General features: G+C 39.0%; 1 protein-coding gene across 4 annotated transcripts in view; it reads right to left on the bottom strand.

The window, feature by feature from the left end:
• hdac11 (histone deacetylase 11) overlaps positions 1 to 24,593 on the bottom strand; it is a 105,579-nt gene that overhangs the window by 40,839 nt on the left and 40,147 nt on the right. For all 4 annotated transcript variants that reach the window (XM_073072162.1, XM_073072160.1, XM_073072161.1 and 1 more), the window contains 3 exons: positions 14,316 to 14,358; positions 11,755 to 11,831; positions 280 to 342 (listed from right to left, as the gene is read on the bottom strand). In XM_073072162.1, coding sequence (XP_072928263.1) covers positions 280 to 342; positions 11,755 to 11,831; positions 14,316 to 14,358 — 183 coding nt within the window. The remainder of the gene's footprint in view (positions 1 to 279; positions 343 to 11,754; positions 11,832 to 14,315; positions 14,359 to 24,593) is intronic.

Here is a 24,593-nt window from a genome sequence, read left to right as displayed (position 1 = left end):
TCCCATTCGTGAGTACTCATGGCTATTTATATCTTCGTTTGAGTTTAGAACTTCATGGTCAACAAAACCAATACCATCAAAACCCACCAATCAGTATAAATGTTGTTTAAATATTTACTGTTTAAAGAATAGGCTATTTCCCTACACCATTTATAACTTCAGCCCATTCTTACATTCTTCAAAACCAATTGCTTCAGTAAGTTAGTTAACTACTTCAGTTCATGAAATAAGAGGAAATAAAAGTAAATTCTTCATTATAAATAGGTGGTTGTAAATTACCTGGTGTGCATCCAAGTCAATGATCATAGCCTTAGAAACTCCTTCCACTCTCTCAAATAAGAACTGCAATTAAAAATAGTCATAATTAGATGTCAAGAATGTGAAAGTTGTTGCATAGATTTATAACTACTGTACACATCACAAACTTTCAGAAACTAGGAATTTTTTAAAAATCAATGAAAACAAAAGTTTTAAACAGTTACTACATGACACACGAAAACTATCAAATATATTTATTAACTGTTTATACCTGACACAGACTTTGAAAATGACTCATTGGATTGGGGAGAGCCACTGAGAAACAAAAGTGTCTCTCTCTCCATATGTAATTTTTAATAATGTTTCAAAAATATTTGACCACAGTACATTATCCACGGTAAAACGATATTGTAAACTCATCCAATAAAATGCTCAAGGACAACAGGACCTTACAGTATCCATGCTGCCCCATGGGCATTCTAGAAGGCCACAGTAGATACTGTGCTGACTCAGATTTAATATTCATGGTTACTGCTCAATGACAAATCAGCGCACCAGTAGCACAAAGTAATTGTCAGCATTCAGCTTTTAACACCCTTGACAGCATTACTCCATAAAGTGCACTCAGCAGGATCCAAACGCACAGGGAAATGCTTTGCCCTGCCTGAGCAACGTATGTGAACCCGAACCTTCCAAATGACATCAACAATTTCTTAGAATAAAATTCAAAGATTCAAAGTGCAATTATTATCAATGTATGTATGAAGTATACAACCCTGGGATTGTCTTATTGTGGACCTGCCTCAAAGCAAAGGAACACATTCGAAGAAAATATGAAACACCCAACGTGCAAAAAAAATCACAAATCATACAAACAGCAAAACAGACGCGGAAATAACACACAGAATACTAAACACCAAACTGCAGTGTCTTTGAAACAGTCCGGGAATGTTCAGTTTAGTTCGGTTCAGATCAGATCAATTTAGTGCTGTGTCATTCATTGATTGCAGGCCACAGCCAGCCCACCCCAGTCACACTGTTCACTAAATTCAAAACAGGTACCAAGGATGAAAAGTTGGCATTCTCAATTAAATTTGAGGTAGGTGTAGCAAGTCCATTTATGTCTGCAGTCTAATTTCACACTCAACGTGTAGTTTCAAAGCTCTTTTACTGGTGACAAATGACTAATGTAAATGCAGAAAAGCAGCATCCATCATCAAGGACTCCCAACATCCAGGCCACGTTCTCTTCTAACTGCTGTCATCAGCAAAGAGGTACAGGAGCCTCATGTCCCACACCACCAGGTTCGGGAACAGTTATTCCCCCTCAACCATCAGGCTTTTCAACCAGAGGGATAACTTCATTCACCCCAACACTAAGCTGATTCCACAACCAATGGATTCAGTTTGTAGGTATTCTACAACTTGAGTTCTCAATATTGCTTATTCATTTGTTATTTGTTATTTCTTTTCTTTTTGTATCTGCAGTTTGTTGTCTTCTGCACATTGGTTGTTTGTTCGAATCTGTCATGAGTCTATTGTGTTTCTTTGTATTTACTGTGAATGTCAGCTAAAAAAATTATATACTGACATATATGTACTTCGATAACAAATTTGCTTTGAACTCGGAAAGTAAGAAGACGAAGCAGATAAATGCACTGCTGTAGAGGTTGTAGCTCGTCAGACACTGCACCAATATCCTAAAGGTGTTGGGAGAAGTGGGGTGGGGGGGGGGGGTAATGCTCTGGCGTTGGTAAGGGGAAGGGTTCAAACTAACTTAGTAGGAGAATGGTATACCAAAGGCTGAATCAGTAAGGAGAACAACCAAGCTGAAAATAGAAGATAGAACTCAGGTAAAGGGCAAGAGAAAAGAAAAGGCAATAATACAGAGAATTAATGATAATTAGAGTGCATCAGAAAGGGCAAGAACCATACAAGCATCAAAGTACATCAGCACAAAGAGCCATAGTATTAAAAATGCAAGAAGAAAATTTAAAGGCCACACAGCATTTGTTACAAGGCAGATGAGTTGACAGCCACTACAGAAATGTGGCTGCAAGGTGACCAAGGCTAGGAGCAAAACATTTGACATTTCTGAATCATAAGTGAAAACCTTTTAAAAAGGATATGATTACTCCAGTGACAAGGGACGATAATGGTTGAGAGATCAGTATGGGTGGAAATCAAGATGTCAATGCACAGAAAAGTACACCGGTCCCCTAACAGAGGCTACACTGCATAATCTGAGAAATAACAGGAGCTGCGAGAAAGGAACCATGGGGACTTTGGGGATGGGAAACGATGTATTGGCACCCAAAGACTGTGGCTAACTAACAAGAAACATTGAATCTCAGGACAAGATGGGTTACTTTCAGACTGGCAATGGCATGTGGGTCAGTGGCAATGTCTTGGCTTCTTGCAATCAATATTAACAACTCAAATATAGAGACCAAATGCACTGCAGCCAACACTGTAGGTGATAAATTCTGAGAAGGGAACAAGGTGCTTAGAAAGTGATACAAACAGATTGAGCGAGAGGACAAGAATTTGGAAGTTTGAAATTAAAAAATGGGAGGTTTTCCACTTAGTAAGAATAGAAACACAAATTATCCTTTAACTGCAGTCAATCTACAAAATGTTACAGAACAAAGGGATCTGTGGCGCTAATACATGAAACAGTAAAAACTTGAATTCAGGATGCTTGAATGTCAATTTCAATCAAGTATTAAGTGGAAAGCAACCCTTAATACAAACAAGACTCTGTCTTCAAAAAAACTATTTATAACTTATAAGCATTAATCATTGTCTGGAAAGATTGAAGGCTACCAGTTCAAGTGACAGATGCTGTAACTAAAGAGATATACCTTAGGTGACAAGACAATCTCTTATATTGACATTTCTATAAAAATACTTTATTAAACAAAGTAGCAACCACAAACACTTTAAAGATGATGAAACCAGTTTGGGACCTTCTGCTTTGCACCATTGTAAATTATTCAAGAGAAAACAATAAATGATTTTTTGCAAGATCTGTATTCCAGCAACAGTAGTCTCCTGTGTCTCCAAATTATAAATTATCCCTCAATGTACCACCCAGGATGAGATCAGGGGAAGGATTAAATGGACATCCTGTCACATAAAATCATATTCCTGTCAATTAAAATAATTAAAGATATATTTGTTCAGTCAATCAATATTTGCAGCATTTATATATTCAGGCAGCAGTCTTTCAATACTGTAATAAAAGAAGAATATACTGAATAATTGAGGTTTTGTACTCTCAAACCTTTTGATTATCTCAGGTATTTGAATATTCAAAGCTGTCTTGTACATAATCACACGGTCCCACTGGAATAACGTAACTCTACAGAGACAATACCCCACATCCACAAAGTTGAAGTCGAAAATGTATTTAATCATCTGATGTTATTTCTATGCTTAAGGTGTATAAAACCCTCTAAGAGAGATTCTTCCAGTATGTCTTCTCGTCAGTCTGAATAACTACCATAAGGTATAGGAGCAAAATTAGGCCATTTGACCCATTGAGTCTGCCCTGCCATTTCATGAAGGCTGATCCAATTTTCCTCTCAGCCCCAACCTCCTGCCTTCTCCCCATATCCCTTCACACCCTGATCAATCAAGAATCTATCAACCTCTGCCTTAAATATACATAAAGTCTTGGCCTCCACAGCTACCAGTGACAAAGAATTCCACAGAGTCACCACTCTTTGGCTAAAGAAATACCTCCTCATTTCCATTCTAAACTGATGTCCCTCAATTCTGAGGCTTTGTCCTCTGGTCCTAGACTTTCTCACCATAGGAAACATCCTCTCCACATCCATTCATCAAGACCTTTCACCATCTAATAGGTTTCAACAAGGTCACCCCTCATTTTTTTGAATTCTCTTGAATACAGGCCAAGAGCCATTTGATCTTGGAATCATTTTCATGAACATCCTTTGTACTCTCTACAGTTTCAGCACATCCTTTCTAAGGGGCCCAAAAACTGCTCATAACACTCCAAGTGAGGCCTCATCAATACTTTACAAAGTCTCAACATTACTTCCTTGCTTTTATATTCTAGTCCTCTTGAAATTTATGCTAACATCGCATTTGCCTTCCTCACCACAGAATCAACTTGCAAATTAACCTTCGGGGAATTCTGCACAAGGACTTCCAAATCCCTTTGCACCTCAGTTTTTTTGTATTTTCTCTCCATTTAGATAATAGTTAATCCTTTCATTTCTTCTACCAAAATATGTGATTGTACACTTCCCAACACAGTGTTCCATCACCCACTTCTTTACCCATTCACCAAATCTAAGCCCTTCTGTAGCCTCTGTACTTCCTCAAAACTGTCTGCCCCTCCATCTACCTTCATATCGTCTGCAAACTTTGCAACAAAGCCATCATCCAAATCATCGACATACGATGCAAAAAGAATCACACCCAACACAGACTCTTGTGGAACACCAGTAATCACCGGCAGCCAATCAGAAAAGGGTCCCTTTATTTCCACTCTTTGCCTCCTGCCAATTAGCCACAGCTTATCCATGCTAGATATACCACGGGCTCATAGCTTGTTAAGCAGCCTCATGTGTGGCGCCTTGTCAAATGCCTTTTGAAAATTCAAGTAAACAACATCAACTGATTCTCCTTTGTCTATCCTACTTGTTATTTCTTCAAAGAATTCCAACAGATCTGTCAGACAAGATTTGCCCCTGAGGAAACCAAGCTGACTACAGCCTATTTTATCATGTATTTCCAAGTACCACGAGGCCTCATCCTTAATAATTGACTCCAACATCTTCCTAACCACTGAGGTCAGATTCTTCTGCTTCTCTTCTTCTTGAAGAGTAGAGTGACATTTGCTATTTTCCAGAACCATTCTAGAATCTAGTGATCTTTAAAGATGATTACTAATGCCTCCACAAACTCTTCAGCCACCTCCTTCAGAACTCCAGGGTGTACACCATCTGGTCCAGGTGACTTATCTAACATCAGACCTTTCAGTTTCCCAAGAACTTCTCTCTAGTTAATGGTAATGATGAGTAACAATAATGATAATAATAATAATAATCTTGGGTAATGATGAGTCTGAGTACAGAGAGGAAATTAAGAACCTGGTGGCATGGTGAGAAGACAATAACCTATCCCTCAACGTCAGCAAGATGAAGGAATTGGTTGTTGACTTCAGAAGGAGTAGCGGACTGCACAACCCCATCTACATCAGTGGTGCGCAGGTGGAACAGGTCAAAAGCTTTAACCCTCGGGGTCAATAACTCAAATGACCTGACTTGGTCTAACCAAGCAGAATCCACTGCCAAGAAGGCCCATCAGCACCTTTACTTCCTGAGAAAACTGAAGAAATTTGGCCTGTCCCCTAAAACCCTCACTAATTTTTTATAGGTGCACCGTAGAAAGCATTGTTCTAGGGTGCATCACAACCTGGTATGGAAGTTGTCCTGTCCAAGACTGGAAGAAGCTTCAGAAGATCGTGAACATAGCCCAACACATCACACAAACCAATCTTCCATCCTTGGACTCACTTTACACCGCACGCTGTCGGAGCAGTGCTGCCAGGATAATCAAGGACACGACCCACCCAGCCAACACACTTTTTGTCCCTTTTCCCTCCAGGAGAAGGTTCAGGAGCTTGAAGATTCATATGGCCAGAATTGGGAACAGCTTCTTTCCAACTGTGATAAGACTGCTGAACAGATCCTGACCCAGATTTGGGCCGTACCTTCCAAATATACGGACCTGACTTGCACTACCTTACTTTCCTTTTCTAATTATGATTTATAATTTAAATTTTTATTATATTTACTTTGATTTGTACTTCAGGGAGCGCGAAGCACAGAATCAAATATCACTGTGATGATTGTGGCTACTCTAACTCATATGTTTTGGTCATGTGTAAGCTTAAATAATTTTTGGAGGGATGTGTTTGGAATATTATCTAAAGTTATAGATGTGGATGTTCAACCTAATTCACTTACAGCAATTTTTGGGATTATTCCAGAGGAAGCAAGCAAAATGTCTGCTTCCACTCAACATATGATAGCCTTTTCAACTTTACTGGCTAGGAGAGCTATTTTGCTACACTGGAAAGAATCTAACCCACCTACTGTTTTCTATTGGCTCTCCTCCATCATGTCATGTCTAAGCTTGGAGAAAATTAGAAGCCGGACATTTGATCCATCCTTTAATTTTGAACAAGTCTGGCGACCCTTTATTCAATATTTCACAAGATTTTTATTTATTTATTTATTTATTTTTCTTTACTCTTTTCGGAAAATCCTTATCCGTGAAGGTTTGGAGATGACTGGAAGGATGTTTTTTTTCCTCTCTCTCTCTTTTTAATTTTATCCTCAATTGGACTGCCCAATCTTTCTTTTTCTTTCCTTTTTCTTTCTCAGTTTTTTTTCCTTTAAATTTCCAATCTTTTTTTTTATGATTGCTATTAGGAGTTGTAGTTTTTTTTGACCATTGTATACATAACAGCGTAATATTTTACCTATCTGATTTTGACATTATATATTTTCTGTTTTTTTATTGCTGTTTATATGTCTTTTATATTATCTGTTTGCTAAACTCCTCCTCTGATCTGTATATTCTTTATTTGAAAATCAATAAAAAGATTGAAAAATGAAATGATGATTGTACATTCTAGTATCAATTGTTTGGTGACAATAAAAGTAACTTCACAAACTTCAAGACCCCTGACACCAGGAACTTCTACCATACTGCTAGTGTCTTCCACAGTGAAGACTGATGCAAAATGCTTATTCAGTTTGTCTGCCATTACTTGTCCCCCATTACTACCTTTCCAGCATCATTTTCCAATGGTCCTATATACACTCCCGCCTCTCCATTCCAATTTATATATCTGAAGAAACAACTTTTGATATCCTCTTTAATATTATTGGCTAGTAACTTTAATATTCCATCTTTACCTTCAAGGACGTCTGTCGGTTTTTAAAAGCTTCCCAATCCTCTAACTTCCCACTAATTTTTGCTCTGTTATATGCCCTCTCTTTTGCTTTTATATCGGTTCTTACTTCTCGCTAGCTACGGCTGTGTCATCTTTCTTTTAGAATACTTCTTCCTCTTTAGAATGTACATGCCCTGTGGCTTCTGAACTGCTTACAGAAATTTCAGCCATTGCTGTTCTGCCATCATCCCCGTCAGTGTTCTTTTCCAATCAATTCTGACCAACTCCTCTCTCATGCCTCTGTAATTCCCTTCACTCCACTGTAATACTGATACATCTGACTTAAGCTTCTCCTTCTCAGATTTCAGGGTGAATTTGATTATATTATAATTACTTGTCCCTAAGAGTTCTTTCTCCTTAAGCTCTCTGATCAATTCAGGTTCATTGCCCAGCACCTAACCCAGAATAGCTAATGCCCTAGTGGGATCAGGAGCCCAACCATGAGCTACTCTGAAAAACTATCTCACAGGCATTCTAGAAAGCCCACCTCTAAGAATCCAGCACCAACTTGATTTACCCTGTATACCTGCATATTGAAATCTCTAGGACCACTGTAACATTCCCATACAGCATCCATTTTCTATCTCCAGTTGTAATTTGTAGACCTCATCCTTCCTACTGTTTGGGGGTCTGTATGCAATTCCCATCAGGGAGTTTTTCCCCCTTGCAGTTCCTGAGCTCTATCCACAATGATTCAACACCTCTGACACTATGTTACCCCTTTCTGAAGATCTGATTTCATTTGTTAAACCAACAAAGCAACGCCATCCCCTCTGCCTTTTCTGCCTGTCCTTTCGATAAAAGTGAGTCCTTGGACGTTAAGCTCCCACCAATGATTCAGTGATGCCTACAACATCATACATGCCAATCTATAACTGTTCTACAGCAAGACCTATTACATCTACAGCTCATACAGAGTCACAACATTTGGTGCATTTCCAGGATACTTTTGGAACCCATTATGTAACCAGTGACTCCGGCAGTCTAGGGGGGGGGGGGGGAAGTATTTTTAAGGGCATCACCTTGTAACCAGATCTGTTTGGGCCAACAACCATGGAAACATGATGTATCAAAGAACAAAGTAGCCAGCTGGAGAGGTAGATGTAAAATGTAATTGCCAGTCTGTGTATTTGTGTAAGGGATTAGTGCTGGGTAGTTTGGTATGACAAGGTCATTGGTTGTGGCACAGAATTAATCGTTTTTCAGGATGACAGTGGGTGGGGGGTCATGTATATTCAGTGCTCAGTAGGCATCCATAGCTTGAGGGTGTTATTAGTAACATGATCTTACTAAGAAGTAAAATTCATATAAGGATGTACAGGGTAGGAACGTGAAGTAGCAGTAGGAATAAGCTACTTGTGTGTGCGCTCAGGGTAGACTGGTGGACACTTTAAAGTACAAAGGCATCAACTTTGGTGTACGACTGTAACTCATTATAGTTATTGTATTGTACACAAGTTCAAAGTAAATTTACTATCAAAGTACATATATGTCAGCACATACAACCCTGAGATTCATGTTCTTCTAGGCATACTCAATAAACCCAATAACCATAATAAAATCAACAAAAGACTGCACTGAACAAGGCAGACGACCAGTGTGCAAAAAGACAACAAACAGTGCAAATACAGAAGGGGAATAACAATAATAATAATAATAATAATAAACAAACAGTGAATATCAAGCGCATGAGATGAAGAGTCCTTGAAAGTGAGTCCCTAGGTTGTGGGAACAGTTTAGTGATGGGGTGAGTGAAGTTATCCCTTCTGGTTCAGGAAACTGATGGTTGAGAGGTAATAACTGTTCCTGAACTTGGTGATGTGGGACCTGAGGTTCCTGTACATTCTTCCTGATGGCAGCAGTGAGAAGAGAACATTGCCTGAGTGGTGGGGGTCCTTGATGATGGATGGTGCTTTCCTGCCACAGTGTTGTGTGTCGATGTGATCAGTGGTGGGGAGGTCTTTAGTTGTGATGGACTGGGCCATGATGGATGATGCAAAGATTCCGTCGGTGCACTACAGCAACATTCTGCAGGCTATGCATGATATTTAAAAACAGAAGCCTAAATAAAAACTCACTAAATGGTGTAGAAATGAAATGTTTAAAAACTTAAGAAATCTGACTGCTTAAGTGATTTGTACCATCAATGTGGAACAGACAAACAGGTTGAAGATTGTTGTAGGCATCACACTGACTACATGTTTAGAGTTTTTAAAGTTCTGGTCATGATGCCACAAAGAGGGATTCAAAATTTTGGAATTCATCCCAAGTTCAGGCGAGGTAGTGCTGGATTATACAGGAAGGTTGTGGAAAAAATTGGGATACTTCAGTTTTGTAAAAGCCTGAATTTATGAAGCTGACAGAATTTTAAATGTGGTTAGAAAAGTCTTCGAACCATGACATTAGGATAAAAGAAATTGCTTCAATCAACTATGTACTCTATTGTTTATTCAGCTATGCAGTACATTTTGAACTAAAACTATAAAGTTTCCATCATTACAAATTGAAAACAAAATTACGAATAGATATCTTAAGAAAAATGAAAAAGAAGAAAAAACGATGGAAGGACAATAAGCTTTTTCTCTGAATAGACAAACAGGGACTGATTAAATAGCATTCCTCATGCAATTCTCTACTTGACCAGGAGTAACAAAATAAACACACACTACCGCTAAAACAATAAACCTGCATATTTTATGGACATATTCTCCTAAGGAAGCTGCTATTACAGAGTGGAATGAATTACAAAACTATAAACAGAAATGCAACAGATAAGATTTTGCAAGGTAACAACGGCATTTCTGCTCACAATCATCAGTGATAACAAGCTTGGGATTCACACGCAGATGGAAATCTCAACACTAGACATCTGCTCTGAAGCATTTTCCTGATTAAGCTCCATTGATGGGGTTCTTCATGTGTCAGATTTAGATCGAGTGTAGGAACAGCAAGTGTATTAATTTCAATGGAAAGGAACAGCTCTGAGAAACCATGCTAAGTTTTAGTTAAATTACATATTTTCTGGTTGTTTCTGTTTGCATACATGATTTTATTATTCTTATTACTTAAGTGTTTGATATGTTTTTTTAATAGTTTCTGAACATTTGTGTATATTTCAGGATTACACAGATTTAGAAACATTAGCAGTATTTTAACAGCTTTAATATGAAAGAGGATCCAGTGCTTTCCTGGCCTAAACGACGAATAAACTCTTCTCAGGCTTCCAACTGGGTACAGATATCAATTATAACTGATGTTTTGATGTCAAACTCTGCTATCTTCTTCAGGGATGATTCCTTGGCATGTCTAGTCCAGTGGTATTTATACCCCTGTAGTCTGTCCCTCTTGATTGGTTAGTCCTTATCCAATCAGGTTTCTACTCTCCCACCTTGTTTACAACTGAATTCCAGTTTGTCTCTAACAACACAAATTCTTTTCTCCTAGTCTTATTTCAAAGGCTTCCTTTACCAGGTGGTCCCAAAAGCCATTGGCATGGCAGAGTGGTTTTGTGTCGTCAAACTCAATCCCTTGGCCATTGCGAATGCAGTGTTCTGCTACTGCCAATTTCTCCAGCTAACCCAAACGGACACACCACCTGTTCTCCTTGATGCAGTTTCCACCACGCATCCTGCTTCGCATTCATAGGGAATCCTGTAAACACCAGCCGACCCTAGTCCTAGGTCATCTTTGACCCACACAAGCTGCACTCAATATAACTTGCACAACGCATGTGTAATCCTTGTGTTTCAGGAACAACTACAGGTAATTCACTGCTTACTAAATACCCTACGCAAGATAAATATGAAAAGTCTGGAAACAAAATCTATGTTACAAAAATCTATTGTGATCCTAAAACGGCAACCATCTAAAGATTTCCATATTCCATAAAAAGCAGACTAAATTAAAAAAAAACATTGAGGAGATTCAAATGAGTCTGGTAATGATTCTGGAGTAATATTGTTATACAACAGCAAAGTATATTCTTCCCTTCATTGTTTTAATGGAGACATAAAACTATTACTTTTGGAGATCTTGAAATAGTAGAGGGGAAATCAAATCAATACCGTATGCATGAAAACATTGTTTCTAATGTCCAGGACAAAGTTTTATATATGCATTTAAATGTAGTAAGCTGAATACAATTTAATCTTTGTTTGTCAGATGGTTAACAAAATAAATTAATAATGCATGGATCACTTGATTGAAATTTCCTTCCCATAATTTTGTTTTGCTTCTCTAAGCAGTTAATCAGAAGCAACTATGAATGTCAGCCTAAGCCTATCCAAGTTTTAAAACCAACTGGAGTTCAAAATCACTTTGAGGATTTAAAACCAAAAGTACATCATAATATCTGTATCATTAATCACTAAATTCACTTTACATTCAAAGCTACTCAAATAATGTGTTGCTTCTCATTGGTGAAATACTTTCATATACTGGAACCAAGTTTTCAAGTCGTAGGTAATGAGAAAATCATATTTATTTACTTTCCATTCTCACCTTAATTGCCAGAGTTATGTCAGCATAGGCACAAAACCCTCCTCCTTGGTCACTCGAACAATGATGGAAGCCACCACCTAATAGAAGTAAAGCACAGGTAATAATAATATTAATAAATTAACTAAAGAGTACCTTTCATGTAAATGATGCAATTTAAAGTGCTTTACAATGTGATAAAGAGAAACAATGAAAAAAATTTAAAAATAAAAGAAAAAGATGTTAATATAAAGTTGAAATAAATAGGTTTTGAGCTGGCTTTTAAAAATGTTAACTGAGCCTGCATCCCTTATAGCGTTACATAGTGAATTCCACAGTTTAGGAGCGTAATTCAAAAAAAGCTGACCTTTTTTTGAGGGAAATTGTTTAAATTTAAGAGACCAGCAGAAGTCGTCCTAAGAGCTCAAGCAGGATAATAAAACAAAAGCAATTCTCTGATGTACTCTGGTCCCAGACCATTAACTGCTTTAAAAAACACAAGTAAGAGAACTTTAATATCAATTCTAAAAGATACAGGAAGCCAATGCACAGTAGCTAAGATGGGAGAGATATATTCCCTCATCTGGTTTTGCTTAGAAGTGCAACACCAACATTCTGAATGAATTGAAGTTTGTCATGGATTATTTTGGAAGGTCAGTAAAAAGTATATTGCAGTAATCTAGCCTATTTAACATAAAGGTGCAAATTAATTTTTCCAGCATCATTATGTGACAGAAACAGACATTTTGCAATATGTGGGATTTGAAATTAAAATCTGAATCAAGGATAACACCCAGGCTTGTTATTTCGGATTTCACAAGGGGAGCCAAGTTCCCAAGTTTATCAAAAAGACGATCTCTTTTGGCTTTAGGACCAACCAAAAGTATTTCAGGTTTATGCTCGTTTAGCTTTAGAACGTTATTGTTCATCCATTTGTTTATTGCAGCCATACCAGAAATCAGAGAAGAGAAGGTGTTATCATCATTAGGCTCAATTGAGATATACAATGGTGTGTCATCTGCAAAACCATGGAAATCAAGTTTACGCTCTCCAATGAGGTTTCCTAAAGGGAGCGCATATAAAGTAATTATAAAATCTACACAGTTCTACCCCTTACAAATGTCCTACACACAAATATATTACATATGACAAAAAATGACTAAATCAACTGAAAAGCAACATAGCAACTTTTTTCTCCAGTCCTGATGAAGGGTCTCAGCCCAAAACAGTGACTGTTTACTCTTTTCCATAGATGCTGCCTGGCTTGCTGAGTTCCTCTGGCATTTTGTGTGTGTTGCTAGGAACGAGTATTGGCACTTCAGTATCTAAAACACACTGAAATTACAGCTAGGTTCTGAACAGCCTTGGGCTATTTAAATGTAGTAAGTGGCCAAGTATGGATCAGATGATCATTTTGCAAACCTGACTACATCATCTATGTCAATGTGCTACCTTTCATAGAAGAGGTTAAACTGGAGAGATTAACTGTAAAAGCAAGTTTCCCTCTTTTGGGAAATTTAAGAGATTCTGTGGAATTACATATTCAAACCTGACCATTTATCCTTCAACTAATTTTATTAAAATTGATTACCTAGACTACTTTCTTTTCTCACTAGGGCACAAGCTATAAGAGTGATTTCTCAGTATTATAACAAAGGCTGTTCTTTGGTGGTTTCTCTCTTTCGGACATTCAAAGGACATAAACATGCATTAAATTTTCACTGTATGTCTTTTTCATAATTGGTGGTGAAAATAGTTATTTAATGTGCAAAATTGGTGGACTAAAATCATTCAGACAGAACCCAGCTGCTTCAAATACTTCACATGGTTTTCCAAAACAAGAAAAAAAAATTCAATCATACTGTGCAGTCACCACACTTTCTGGAAAATACTATTATGCTCTGAAATGTTGTACAGCCATGCAAATGTCCAATGCATCAAATATAATTTTTTTATCCCTCAAAACTTATCAAAACACTACAATGTTAACAAAATGACTCAGAACATGGCATTGTTATACAATTGTTTGAAGAGGAAAGCAGAGTCATCTGCATTCACAAGTGACTTCTAGACTTAATAAACGCAGTAGATGCAGTCAAACTTTACATCAATTAATTGAGCATGTCATATAAATCCTGTTTTCTAAGTCTTCACATAAGTATTTAAAGCAAAATATTACCAGCTATTACTAAAAGCTTGTAATAGTCTCTCTCCATAGTAATAATTAAGCCAGCTGTTGGATATCAAGTAAGACCTGGACTGTCATGGTGACGGAAATGTCAGTTTTTATTACACTCCGCTCAACAAACTAATAGTAGAAATATCTGATGAAATCTATTTGCAAAAGTAATATAAAGTTAGACATTATATAGTGTAACACTGCATTAGAAAAACTGAATTTACAACGTACCTACTTTACCAAGCATATTTAGTGCTTTTATATTCAACTAGCTGGCTGATGAACCATGGAAAACAACCCCATTTATAACTTTAGTAGCCCAGAACTGTGGTTCAATTGTAAATTGAAATGCAACGATGAAGACTAGATGGCTTTCAGATATTTTCAACACTTTTCTATTACCTACCAACATTGATTGCCCATCCTCGTTCAATAGCAAGCTTCCCAGCCTAAATGTTAAAAACAAATAAGGGAAACAATTTATTATTACAATTCAGTGATTCAAATATCCAACAGCAAAGTATACAACAGGCTATAAAACAATTCTATTTACAAAATGTGGTTAATATTATAAAGTTTAGAAATAAAATTACTGCCTCGTTATTTCAAAGTTCAAAGTAATTATCAAAGTATGTACATGTCACCATATACAACCCTGAAATTCATTTTCTTGCCGTCACACTCAATAAATCCATAACAGAATATTAACCATAATAGAATCAACACGAGATTGCACCAACTTGGGTGTTCAACCAGTTTGCAAAAGACTGTGCAAATACAAAAAGAAAGAAATGATAAGAATGAATAAGCAATAAATATTGAGAATTTGAGATGAAGAGTCCTCGAAAGTAAGTCCATAGGTTGTGGGAACATTCAAGTGATGGGCTAAGTGAAGTTGAGTGAAGTTATCCCCTTTGGTTCAAGAGCCTGACGGCTGAGGGGTAACAACTGTTCCTGAAACTGGTGGTGTGGGACCTGAGGCTCCTGTACCTCCTTCCTGATGGTGGCAGCAGCATGACCTGGGTGGAGGGAGTCCCTGATGATGGATGCTGCTTTCCTGCACAGTGCTCCGTGTACATACTCCCAGTGGTGGGGAGGTCTGTATCCATGTCCACTACTATTTGAAGACTTTTGGTTCTTTATTAGTATTTATTTAATAGTTCCAAGAAAATACACCACTTTATCAAAAATCACACACATCAGACATTGATCAACCACATTCATTTGGTCAGAACTATGGAAGTCTATTTCTGGAAACCTACAGCACAAATGTGACCCCTTCAGCCTGTCACACCTACACTACCTTTGGAAGAACAGTCATGGTTCACCCCATATTCTCAATTTTTTCCTAAGCCTGGAGGTTCTTCAAGAAACTTCCTAACAAAATTTAGGCAATTTCCACCACCCTTTTCAGAAATAGCATTCCAGATCTCTACTATCCAGTGTATAAAAGAATTCCCCATCTTACTTCTAGATCTTTTGGCAGTGATTTTGAGTCCCAAATCATTCATATACTTGCCAGAGGAAATATTTCTTTAATGAGTCTATCAAAATACCTTATCATCTTGAAAAACCATTACATCACCTCTTAACTCTCACTATTCCAGAAAGAAAAATACTAACTTCTCTCTCTTTTCCTCACGGTTAAAATCCCTGATGAATCACCTCTACTTCTTTGCTGTAAATCAATAGCTGCTTATCCAAGCTTCAAATCCAAGAGATTCACTCACTCTTGAGTAACCATTATTCAATAGTATTACAATAGAACAACACTAATAGCAGACATTCTGCTCTACAATTGGTCACACTCAATTGCCTTAGGTCACCATCTCCAAACTGAAATAAGCAGATATACTTCCAAATCATACACAACGAATATTAAAAGATATGCACACAAACCAAGGCCATTAAACACTCTGTGCAATAGGCGCTTCCTCCATAATGAATACAAATTGTCTAAGGAATAAATGAAATTATGTCCTGTGAAATCCCAAGGCTGGGAGTTTCCACCAGTTTTAAGATAAACAAATATAATTTTCATTCAAGCACAGCAACTAGAGCAATTTCAAGAACATGTAAAATAGTAAGCTTTTCATTTACAATGCACATTTATGCCTAGCAATAGGAGACAGTAATACAATGCAAGTTTCAGTGACGACTGTTCCTTGTGAAATGCGACAAATATTGCAGTTTAGCACCAAATGACATGACCACTTGCTCCTGGTCTGAAACTGATAGCAACGTTGGGAGACACCCAGACAAGGAGATTCACATGATTCAGGCACGTGACAGTTTTGTGGATATGTTCAAGTAGTATTTGAACACTCCATGTTTTAAGCTACATTTTTTTTAACATCAGAGTAGGGGGAAATGGTGCAACCTTGAGCTCTTTATTGCTCCAGCTGGTCTACGAGTTTCAAACAAAGTGAAATGTAATTTCATGACAAAGTAACATATGTGGTCTAGTTCCCGACACCGATGAATATGAAATGCTTGTTGTTTCGGGTTTTCGGTACCTAGCATTTTCTTCTTTAACTACAGGAAAGCATGACCAGAGTCAAGTTCCATACACATTAACTCCATACAAGTTATCAAAAATTTAACAGCTGTACAATCTTAAGAAAAACTAATTTAATTACCATTCACGCACATCAGCTATGTACAGCGCAGTAGTAATGTGGTGAGCACAACACTTTACAGAACAGGTGACCTGGGTTCAATTCCAACCATTGCCTGTCATGAGTTTGTATGTTCTCTCTATGACTGCATAGGTTCCTCCAGGTGTTCCTGTTCTCCACCCCCCCCCCCCCCCCCATGTACCGAAGACATAGCAGTTGGCAGGTTAATTGGTTATTGTAAATTGTCCCCGTGATTATGCTCAAATTATATCGAGGGATTGCTGGGCATCACAGCTCAAAGAGCCAGAAGGGCCTATTCTTCACCAGATCTCAATAAATAAACTCTACAGTGCCTTCAGGTGACTAAATGGTGATTAAAGTAGTTTACTTTAAGAATATGGTAGAATTGGGGTAAAATCTGTGGATTATTGTGTCAGAATTCTTAATGTGGAGAAACAGGGGGATCTTGGGGGTCCAGATCCATAGGCTCCTCAAAGATGCCACGCACATCGATAGGATAGTTAAGGTGGCATGCGGTGAATTAGCCTTCATTAGTTAGGAGGTTGAGTTCAAATGCTGCAAGGTAATGTTGCATCTCTATAAAACTCCTATGTTAGAGTATTGTGTTCAATTCTGGTCACCTCGTTATAGGATGGATGTTGAAACTTTACAGAGGGTGCAGTGGAGACTTACTAGAATTAGAGATCATGTCTATGAGGAAATGTTCAGTGAGTTATGGATTTTCTCTTTGGAACAAAGGAGGATTAGAGGCAACTTGATAAAAGTGTATAAAATTATGAGAGGTACAGATGAAATGGACAGGCAGTACCTTTCTCCCAGGGCAGTATTGGCTAATACCGGAGAAAGTGGAGTAAAGTTTAGGAGAGATGTCAGAGGTAGATATTTTACACACAAAAAAATGGCAGATGCCTGGAACACACTACTGGTGGTGGTAAAAGATGCAGATACAATAGAGAGATTTAACAGCCTCGGATATTAAAAAGACAGGGGATTAAAAAGAAGTGGTAGAGGCAGGTTCGATATTGCCATTTTTAAAAAAAATTGGATTGGTATATGGACAGGAAAGGAATGGAAGGTTATGGGCTGAATGCAGGTTGGTGGGACTAGGTGAGAGTAAGTGTTCGGCACAGACTAGAAGGGTGAGATGGCCTGTTTCTGTGCTGTATTGTTATATGGTTATATTATTGGCTATGCAAGGGGGATGGATTGATCAGTGAGCAACTTCATGTAGGTCAGCACAACCTCATGGACCAAAGGGTCTGTACTGTGTTGTACTTTTCTATGCTGTGTTCCATCTGCTGCTCCTTCAATTGCCACCCACACCAACATTGGGCCAAACTTAATAACCATCTAACTGTGATGCCAATTTCCACTACTCCCCCACGAGATGCTGGTTAACCATTTCTCAGCCACACTCTCAAATGCAATTCCCAATCAGGTCTCTGAGCTCCGCAATTCTTAACCTCTGACCACTGGCTCTCTCTCCACCCTGGCCTGTCAGATCCACCCACCGTTCCAAATGCTCTACTTGGGATAGAAAACATGCGGCAGTCACTCAGAAACATCTAAGCCACTGAACCTTCTGGCAAGTGCAGATAAAGCAGTAGCAGAGTTTAAAAGTCCACTGATCTGTTCCAATATTAAATTACTTTCAAGATTGTCTAATGTAATTTCCAGTACACAAGTGTAAAGGAGAAAAAAAATAACTGTTACTCTGGATCTGACTTAGCATTTAAAACAAAATCAATAAAATAAAGAACACAATAATAATAAAAAATAAGTGACGCTAGGCACAGGAGTATTTGTACATAAAATGACTGACAGGAAATGATAAAGTTGTGCTGATTGGGTGCGGGTGTTGATCAGCCTTGCTGTTTGGGGAAAATATTTTCGAGTCTGGTGGCCCCTGATGGGAGTGGGACAAACAGTTCACAAACAGGATGGGTGGGATCCTTCATGATGTTACTGGCTCTTTTCTGGCACCCTTCTGTATACACGTCCTCACTGATTAACTACAAATTTTTAAAATGAACAGTTGAAGAGATTATAACATTTCTCCAAAGATTTATTCTAACGAAAGTTTAGCATTACCTTTCCAGATTTTTGAAGGGTAACGCTCAACATTACACAGAACCACTTTCATCCTAACCATGTTTGTGTGACCTGGCGTATTAATGGGAGTCAGAAGCACAGACACAAACTCCGGATAGAGCTGTAGAAAGGTCAGAAACCTTGGTAAATTTTAAAACTCATGGAGCCTTATTCAAAATAGTTAAAGTGTGACCAAGAGTAGGAAGTAGCTCAATGTAGCTGTGCTGAAACACTCCTTAAAACAAAAAGACTAACCATCCTCTTGTTCCCATACAAAAGTTAAAGAAATAGATGGGTAAGTGGTGGGAGTGAAATGAAACCAAATCCCAGTATGTGTCCTTGTCAATCAGTGCTAGAAAATGAGGGGAGTTATATGTGCGTACAAATCAGAGGACAACTAGAGCAAAGCCTCACCCATACATATTTGGTGGCAGGAAATGAAGAATTGCTTTGGTAGACTGAAATCTCCCCAAATGAGCCCAACACTGTTAAAGGCCCAAGAATTTATAGGTTTCCAATTGCCGTAGATTTAGACTTTCACTATATAGAAATAGGTCCTGTGGCCCTCCTAGTCTGCAATGATTGCAAGACACTTAGTTTTCACCAGACCTCCACTCATCCCATTAAATTTTCCTAATGTTCCCATCACATTCCACCTCACCTAATCACAACGTGAATTTGGAACAGCCAAGTCATTTACCAGCCCATGTCAACAGAATGCAGGAGGAAACCAAAACACTAGGGGCAATTCACAAAGTTATAGGAAGAAGATGCAAAGCTTCATATAACAGTATCCATAATCATCTTGCTGGAGACAGCAGCTCCCCTAGTTGCACCGTTTTGGCTAACAATTCCTCAATTCTTTAACCAATTTAGTCCTAGAGTTCACATCTAACTCAGAACTTACGTTATTTTAAACAATAGATAATTTTTAAAAAAAACTTTTCTCAGTCTAATCCTTGGTGAGAATCATCTTTGAAAATCATATTTGAAAAAAATTTTCTTCTGAAAATGTGATTTGATAAGAACATAGACACCCCCAAACCAACCTTCAACTCTATCTCTGCTCTTCTAACTGATGGGTCACCAGTTGCCAGTGAAGTGAGTAAACTGCGGCAGACTATGAGGAGCCAGGAGCAGATGAGAAGGCTGCATCTCCACACAGGAGAGGAAGGGTACACTGGTTTCCTGCTTTCAGCACTTCAGCATTCTCCTTACAAGGGAGAATGCTGAAGTGCTTGTTTCCTCTAATTAACTACATTGCTAGATTTGGTCATTATACTCCCCCACAACACCTGTCCCCTGTCAATGACATCACTGAAGCTGCACATTGGCCATCACCAATTCCTCTATCCAGCCATTCTCCTCAGCAACCTCCAAAAAAAATAGGAGAACAAACTGCAATTTTTCATCCCTGCGGTTTACATTTTTTCTCTGCTTCATCTGGTAACATTATTTCATACAACATAGAGAAAGAATTTTGACACTTTCTGAAGTTGCACTGAAAACAGCATATATGCTGAATTTATACTAAGGGGGTTGCGATTGTTTCGCAGTAGCGTAGCGATGAGCAGCACACACAAAGTGCTGGAGGAACTCACCAGTTCTTCCAGCATTTTGTGTGCCTGTTCCTTTCGATTTCCAGCATCTGCAGATTTTCTCGTGTTTGTAGCTTATTGATAATGTTTTGTTGAGCACGTTGATTCATCATTATGCTCAATGTGAAGCAGTCAAGTTGCTCTTCCAAGAAATGTTGCTATAAATTTGCAACAGGAAGGCCAGGGTACAAAAGGGCATCATTAATGCCACATGTTGTCATTTGTTCTGTTCCAGGAAACCCAAGCTGGTAAATCTGCAAATAAACACCAACACTTATTCTCCGGCATAACTTCTCGACAGCTTTCCAACACTATTCTCTCTTGCGGGCATTATACTTTTTAAAATGTGTATAATAAAGATGAGAAATGCTGCAACCATTAGAATACGTGCACTGTAAATCAGTAAGCCTCTGATAACCCAAAATTAAATTAGGATTCAAGGATTACATCAATATTTTGCATGATTATCAAAAGTACATTAAGCATAAAATGCTATCAGTTTACAATTAAAGATAACCAAAAGTTAGTAGCACATCATAGTGAGAATTGTCAAGAGTTGCTTTGACTTTAAACAATGAAATAGGTGATGTGATGCTTCTACATTTTTGATATCCACATATTGATAGGGTGAAAAGTAAACTAACAGAGCCAAAGATGGTGACAATCAAATACCAGTGTATGACAAAAGACAAACAGAGAAAGCCTCAGCAACAAAAGAAATCAATTTCTCCAAGGGCAAGATAAGAATATTAATTTAATTGTCAAAATCATAAAATACCGTTCTTGGTAAAGTGAATGGGAAGAGATTGTATTGTTTAAAAAAAACAAAAGATGCTGTTTCACAGTTATTCTCCAGGAAAGAAAAGGTCACCCTTTCCTGGACTGATTTACATTTCAATTTCGGCTGGTGATCTGATTAGAAACACCGTCAAATTCAAAATTTATTTTTATGTATACAACTGCCTTTCATTCTTTCATTTTGTGCCTCCTGCCCTTTTGGTTCCTTCGAGTAACTTAATCTCTTAAAATTTCTTATTTAATTTCTTATGAATTTTAAATGCTTTCCACTTAATAGACATTGACCTCCAGGTTTAACCAAGTGCTAGATATCTCCAACTTCTGACCTAAATGAGGCCCAAATGTTGGGTATTGTTTCTCCCAATTAACTGTTTCTAAATATACCATTTTAAGGCATGAATGATCCCATATGCTCATAAAACTAGAAGACATAGGAACATAATAAGACCATCTGGGCCATCAAGTCTGTTCTACCATTCAATCATGGCTGATTTATTTTCCTTCTCAACCCCATTCTCCCACCTTCTCCATGAAACTTCTGACTTCTTTCCAAATCAGAACCTATCAACCATTACTTTAAATATATCCATGACTTGGCCTCTAGAGCCAACTGTGACAATGAATTCCATAGATTCACCATGTTCTGTCCTCATCTCTGATCTAAAGAGGTATCCTTTTATTTTGAGGCTATGCCCTCGGGCCTTAGTTCCTCCCACTCTCGGAAGCATCCTCCTCACAGGTTCACTCTAACGAGGCCTTTCAAAGTTCGGTAGGTTTCAATGAGCCCCCCCCCCAAATAGTTCTAAACTCTGCGAGAACAGGCCCAGGGCCATCAAACTCTCCTCATATGCCAACACTTTCATTCGTAGGAGTATTCTTGTAAAACTCCCCTGGACTCTCTCCAATGCTAGCACATCCTTTCTTAGATATGGAACCAAAACTGCTCACAATACCTCAAATACAGTCTAACCAATTCCATCTCTAGCTCATTGTGCTGAATTAAATTTGAATACTTCCTCAGTCTGGTTCACCATTTCAGAACACTGCTTGTACTTCTGCAATTGTTCATACAACACAGTCAAAGCTGATTTTATTTTGTCTGGGATAAGGGGTCTGTAAATGATCTCCCAAATCCAACAATGGGAGAGGATCCAAAAATTTGCAGTGAACATTTTTATATGCCTGGCAGCACATCTTTAGAGTTCACTGTAATTTCCTGGCAAATGCATTTTTTAAATAGACAACCAGCTAAATCATTAACTTTGGAACTACGCATACTTGTCTACAAAGTATTTAGGAAATATAATGAAGAAGCTAAGCATCTGTTAAAGGTACGGTGAGTGATCAAAATAATACGACAGCTCTAATGAGATAAATTTCTATATACCGGTACTTCAAAGATTGAACCCATGAAAAGGAGATTTTGCACTTTAAGACCAGACATCAAACAGACTCAAAATACCAGAATCAAACCTCCAAGACAAAGCAAAGCATTTTTAAGTAAAGAAGCACACAAGAATGGACTTCAGTTACACTAAGTTAAGTAGAATGAAGAGTGGAAAAGGTGTAATACTTTCATCATGATCCTTGCAAGGACTCCATTCCATTTTCCTCATCGCTTCCGCTCTATTGATAACAAGATATTCCATATCACTGCTTCCCAGGCATCTTCCTCCAACTCTCGACTGGATCTTTTCTATTTCCCATTGATTTCATCCCCCACACCAACCCTGCCTACGAAAGCTAAGTTTCCCTTTTCCTCTCCTTCCACCCCAACTGGCTTCCACATTCAAAAGATCAACCTCTGAAAATTCCAATAATTTCCAGCAGACACACCTTTTCTTCCCACATAAATACAACTGCAGATGCTGTAGATCAAAGAATATGTACACGACACTGTAAGAACTCAGCAGGTCAGGCAGCATCCGTGAGAAAAGAGTAGCCAACGTTTCGGGCCGAGACCCTTCATCAGGAATGGGGGGGTGGGGGGAAGAGAGGGCCGAAGCCCAGTAATAGAGATAGGGGAGGGGGAAGGGCTAGAGGCGCCAGGTGGAGAACCAATCAGAGGAAGGATAAAGGGGGGAGGGGATAAGCATGAAAGAACTGTAGAGATAAAGGAGCAGAAAGTTGAAAGGGGAGAGGGGCAGAGAGGGACCTAGGATGGGGGGAGGGGGAGGGAATTAACGGAAATTGGAGAATTCAATGTTCATACCACCAGGCTGGAGGCTACCCAGACGGTAGATAAGGTGTTGCTCCTCCAACCTGAGTTTGGCCTCATCATGGCAGTAGAGGAGGCCATGTATGGACATATCTAGATGGGAATGAGAGGCAGAGTTGAAGTGGGTGGCAACTGGGAGGTCCTGTCTATTGTGAAGGACGGAGCGGAGGTGCTTGACGAAGCCGTTCCCCCAATCTGCGTAGGGTCTCGCCGATGTAGAGGAGGCCGCACCAGGAGCACCGGATGCAATAGACAACTCCAGCAGACTCGCAGGTGAAGTGTTGCCTCACCTGGAAGGACTGTCTGGGGCCCGGAATGGTGGTAAGGGGAGAGGTGTGGGGACAGGTGTAGCATTTGCGCTTACAGGGATAAGTGCCGGGTGGGAGTTCTGTGGGGAGGGACGTGTGGACCAGATAGTCGCAGAGGGAATGATCCCTGCAAAAAGCTGAGAGGGGTAGGGAGGGAAAGATGTGCTGGGTGGTGGGGTCCTGTTGAAGGTGGTGGAAGTTGCGGAGGATAACGTGTTGGATCCAGAGGCTACTGGGGTAGTAGGTGAGGACAAGGGGAACCCTGTCCCTGTTGTGGTGACGGGAGGATGGGTTAAGGGCTGAAGTGCGGGAGGTGGAGGAGATGCGGGTGAGGGCATCTTTGATGACGCCAGAAGGGAAACCACGATCCTGAAAGAAAGAGGACATTTGAGAAGTCCTGGAATGGAAAGCCTCATCCTGGGAGCAGATGCGGCGGAGACGGAGGAACTGGGAATAGGGAATGGCATTTTTGCATTGGGCAGGATGGGAAGAGGTATAGTCAAGATAGCTATGGGAGTCAGTGGGTTTGTAGAAGATGTCAGTGGATAGTCTGTCTCCGGAGATGGAGACCGAGGCACCTTTTCTTCCTCCTTTTTCAGAACAATGCTCTCTGCTAATTCCCAGTTTGCCCCTTAGTAATCAATAATTACTTCCCTATCCTATGCAGGCTGGAATTATGTCTCTACCAAAGGGGACTTAAGGCAAATCTCTGAAGAGTATTGCTAATGGCTGGGGTCACTCGTCTTGTAAAGACACTGCCCAGAAGAAGGCAATGGCAAACCAGTTCTGTAGAAAAATTTTCCAAGAACAATCATGGTCATGTATAAGACCTTATCACCTCCATCATAGGACAAGGCACTTAATGATGATCCCATGCATCTCTAGCAAATACAGCACTTGTCCCTTTTGCATTCTCTTACACCAACCAGAGATGCCTCAAAATGTGGTCTCCTCATTACTAGAGAGACTAAAAATGAATACTGGGTGGCCACCTCCATTCTGTTTGTAAGAGTGATCCTGAAATTTCAGTTG

This window comes from Hemitrygon akajei, chromosome 19, assembly GCF_048418815.1.
Source record: "Hemitrygon akajei chromosome 19, sHemAka1.3, whole genome shotgun sequence".
NCBI lineage: Eukaryota > Metazoa > Chordata > Chondrichthyes > Myliobatiformes > Dasyatidae > Hemitrygon > Hemitrygon akajei.
The sequence above is the reverse complement of the archived record's forward strand: the minus strand, read 5'-3'. Positions and strand labels throughout refer to the sequence as shown.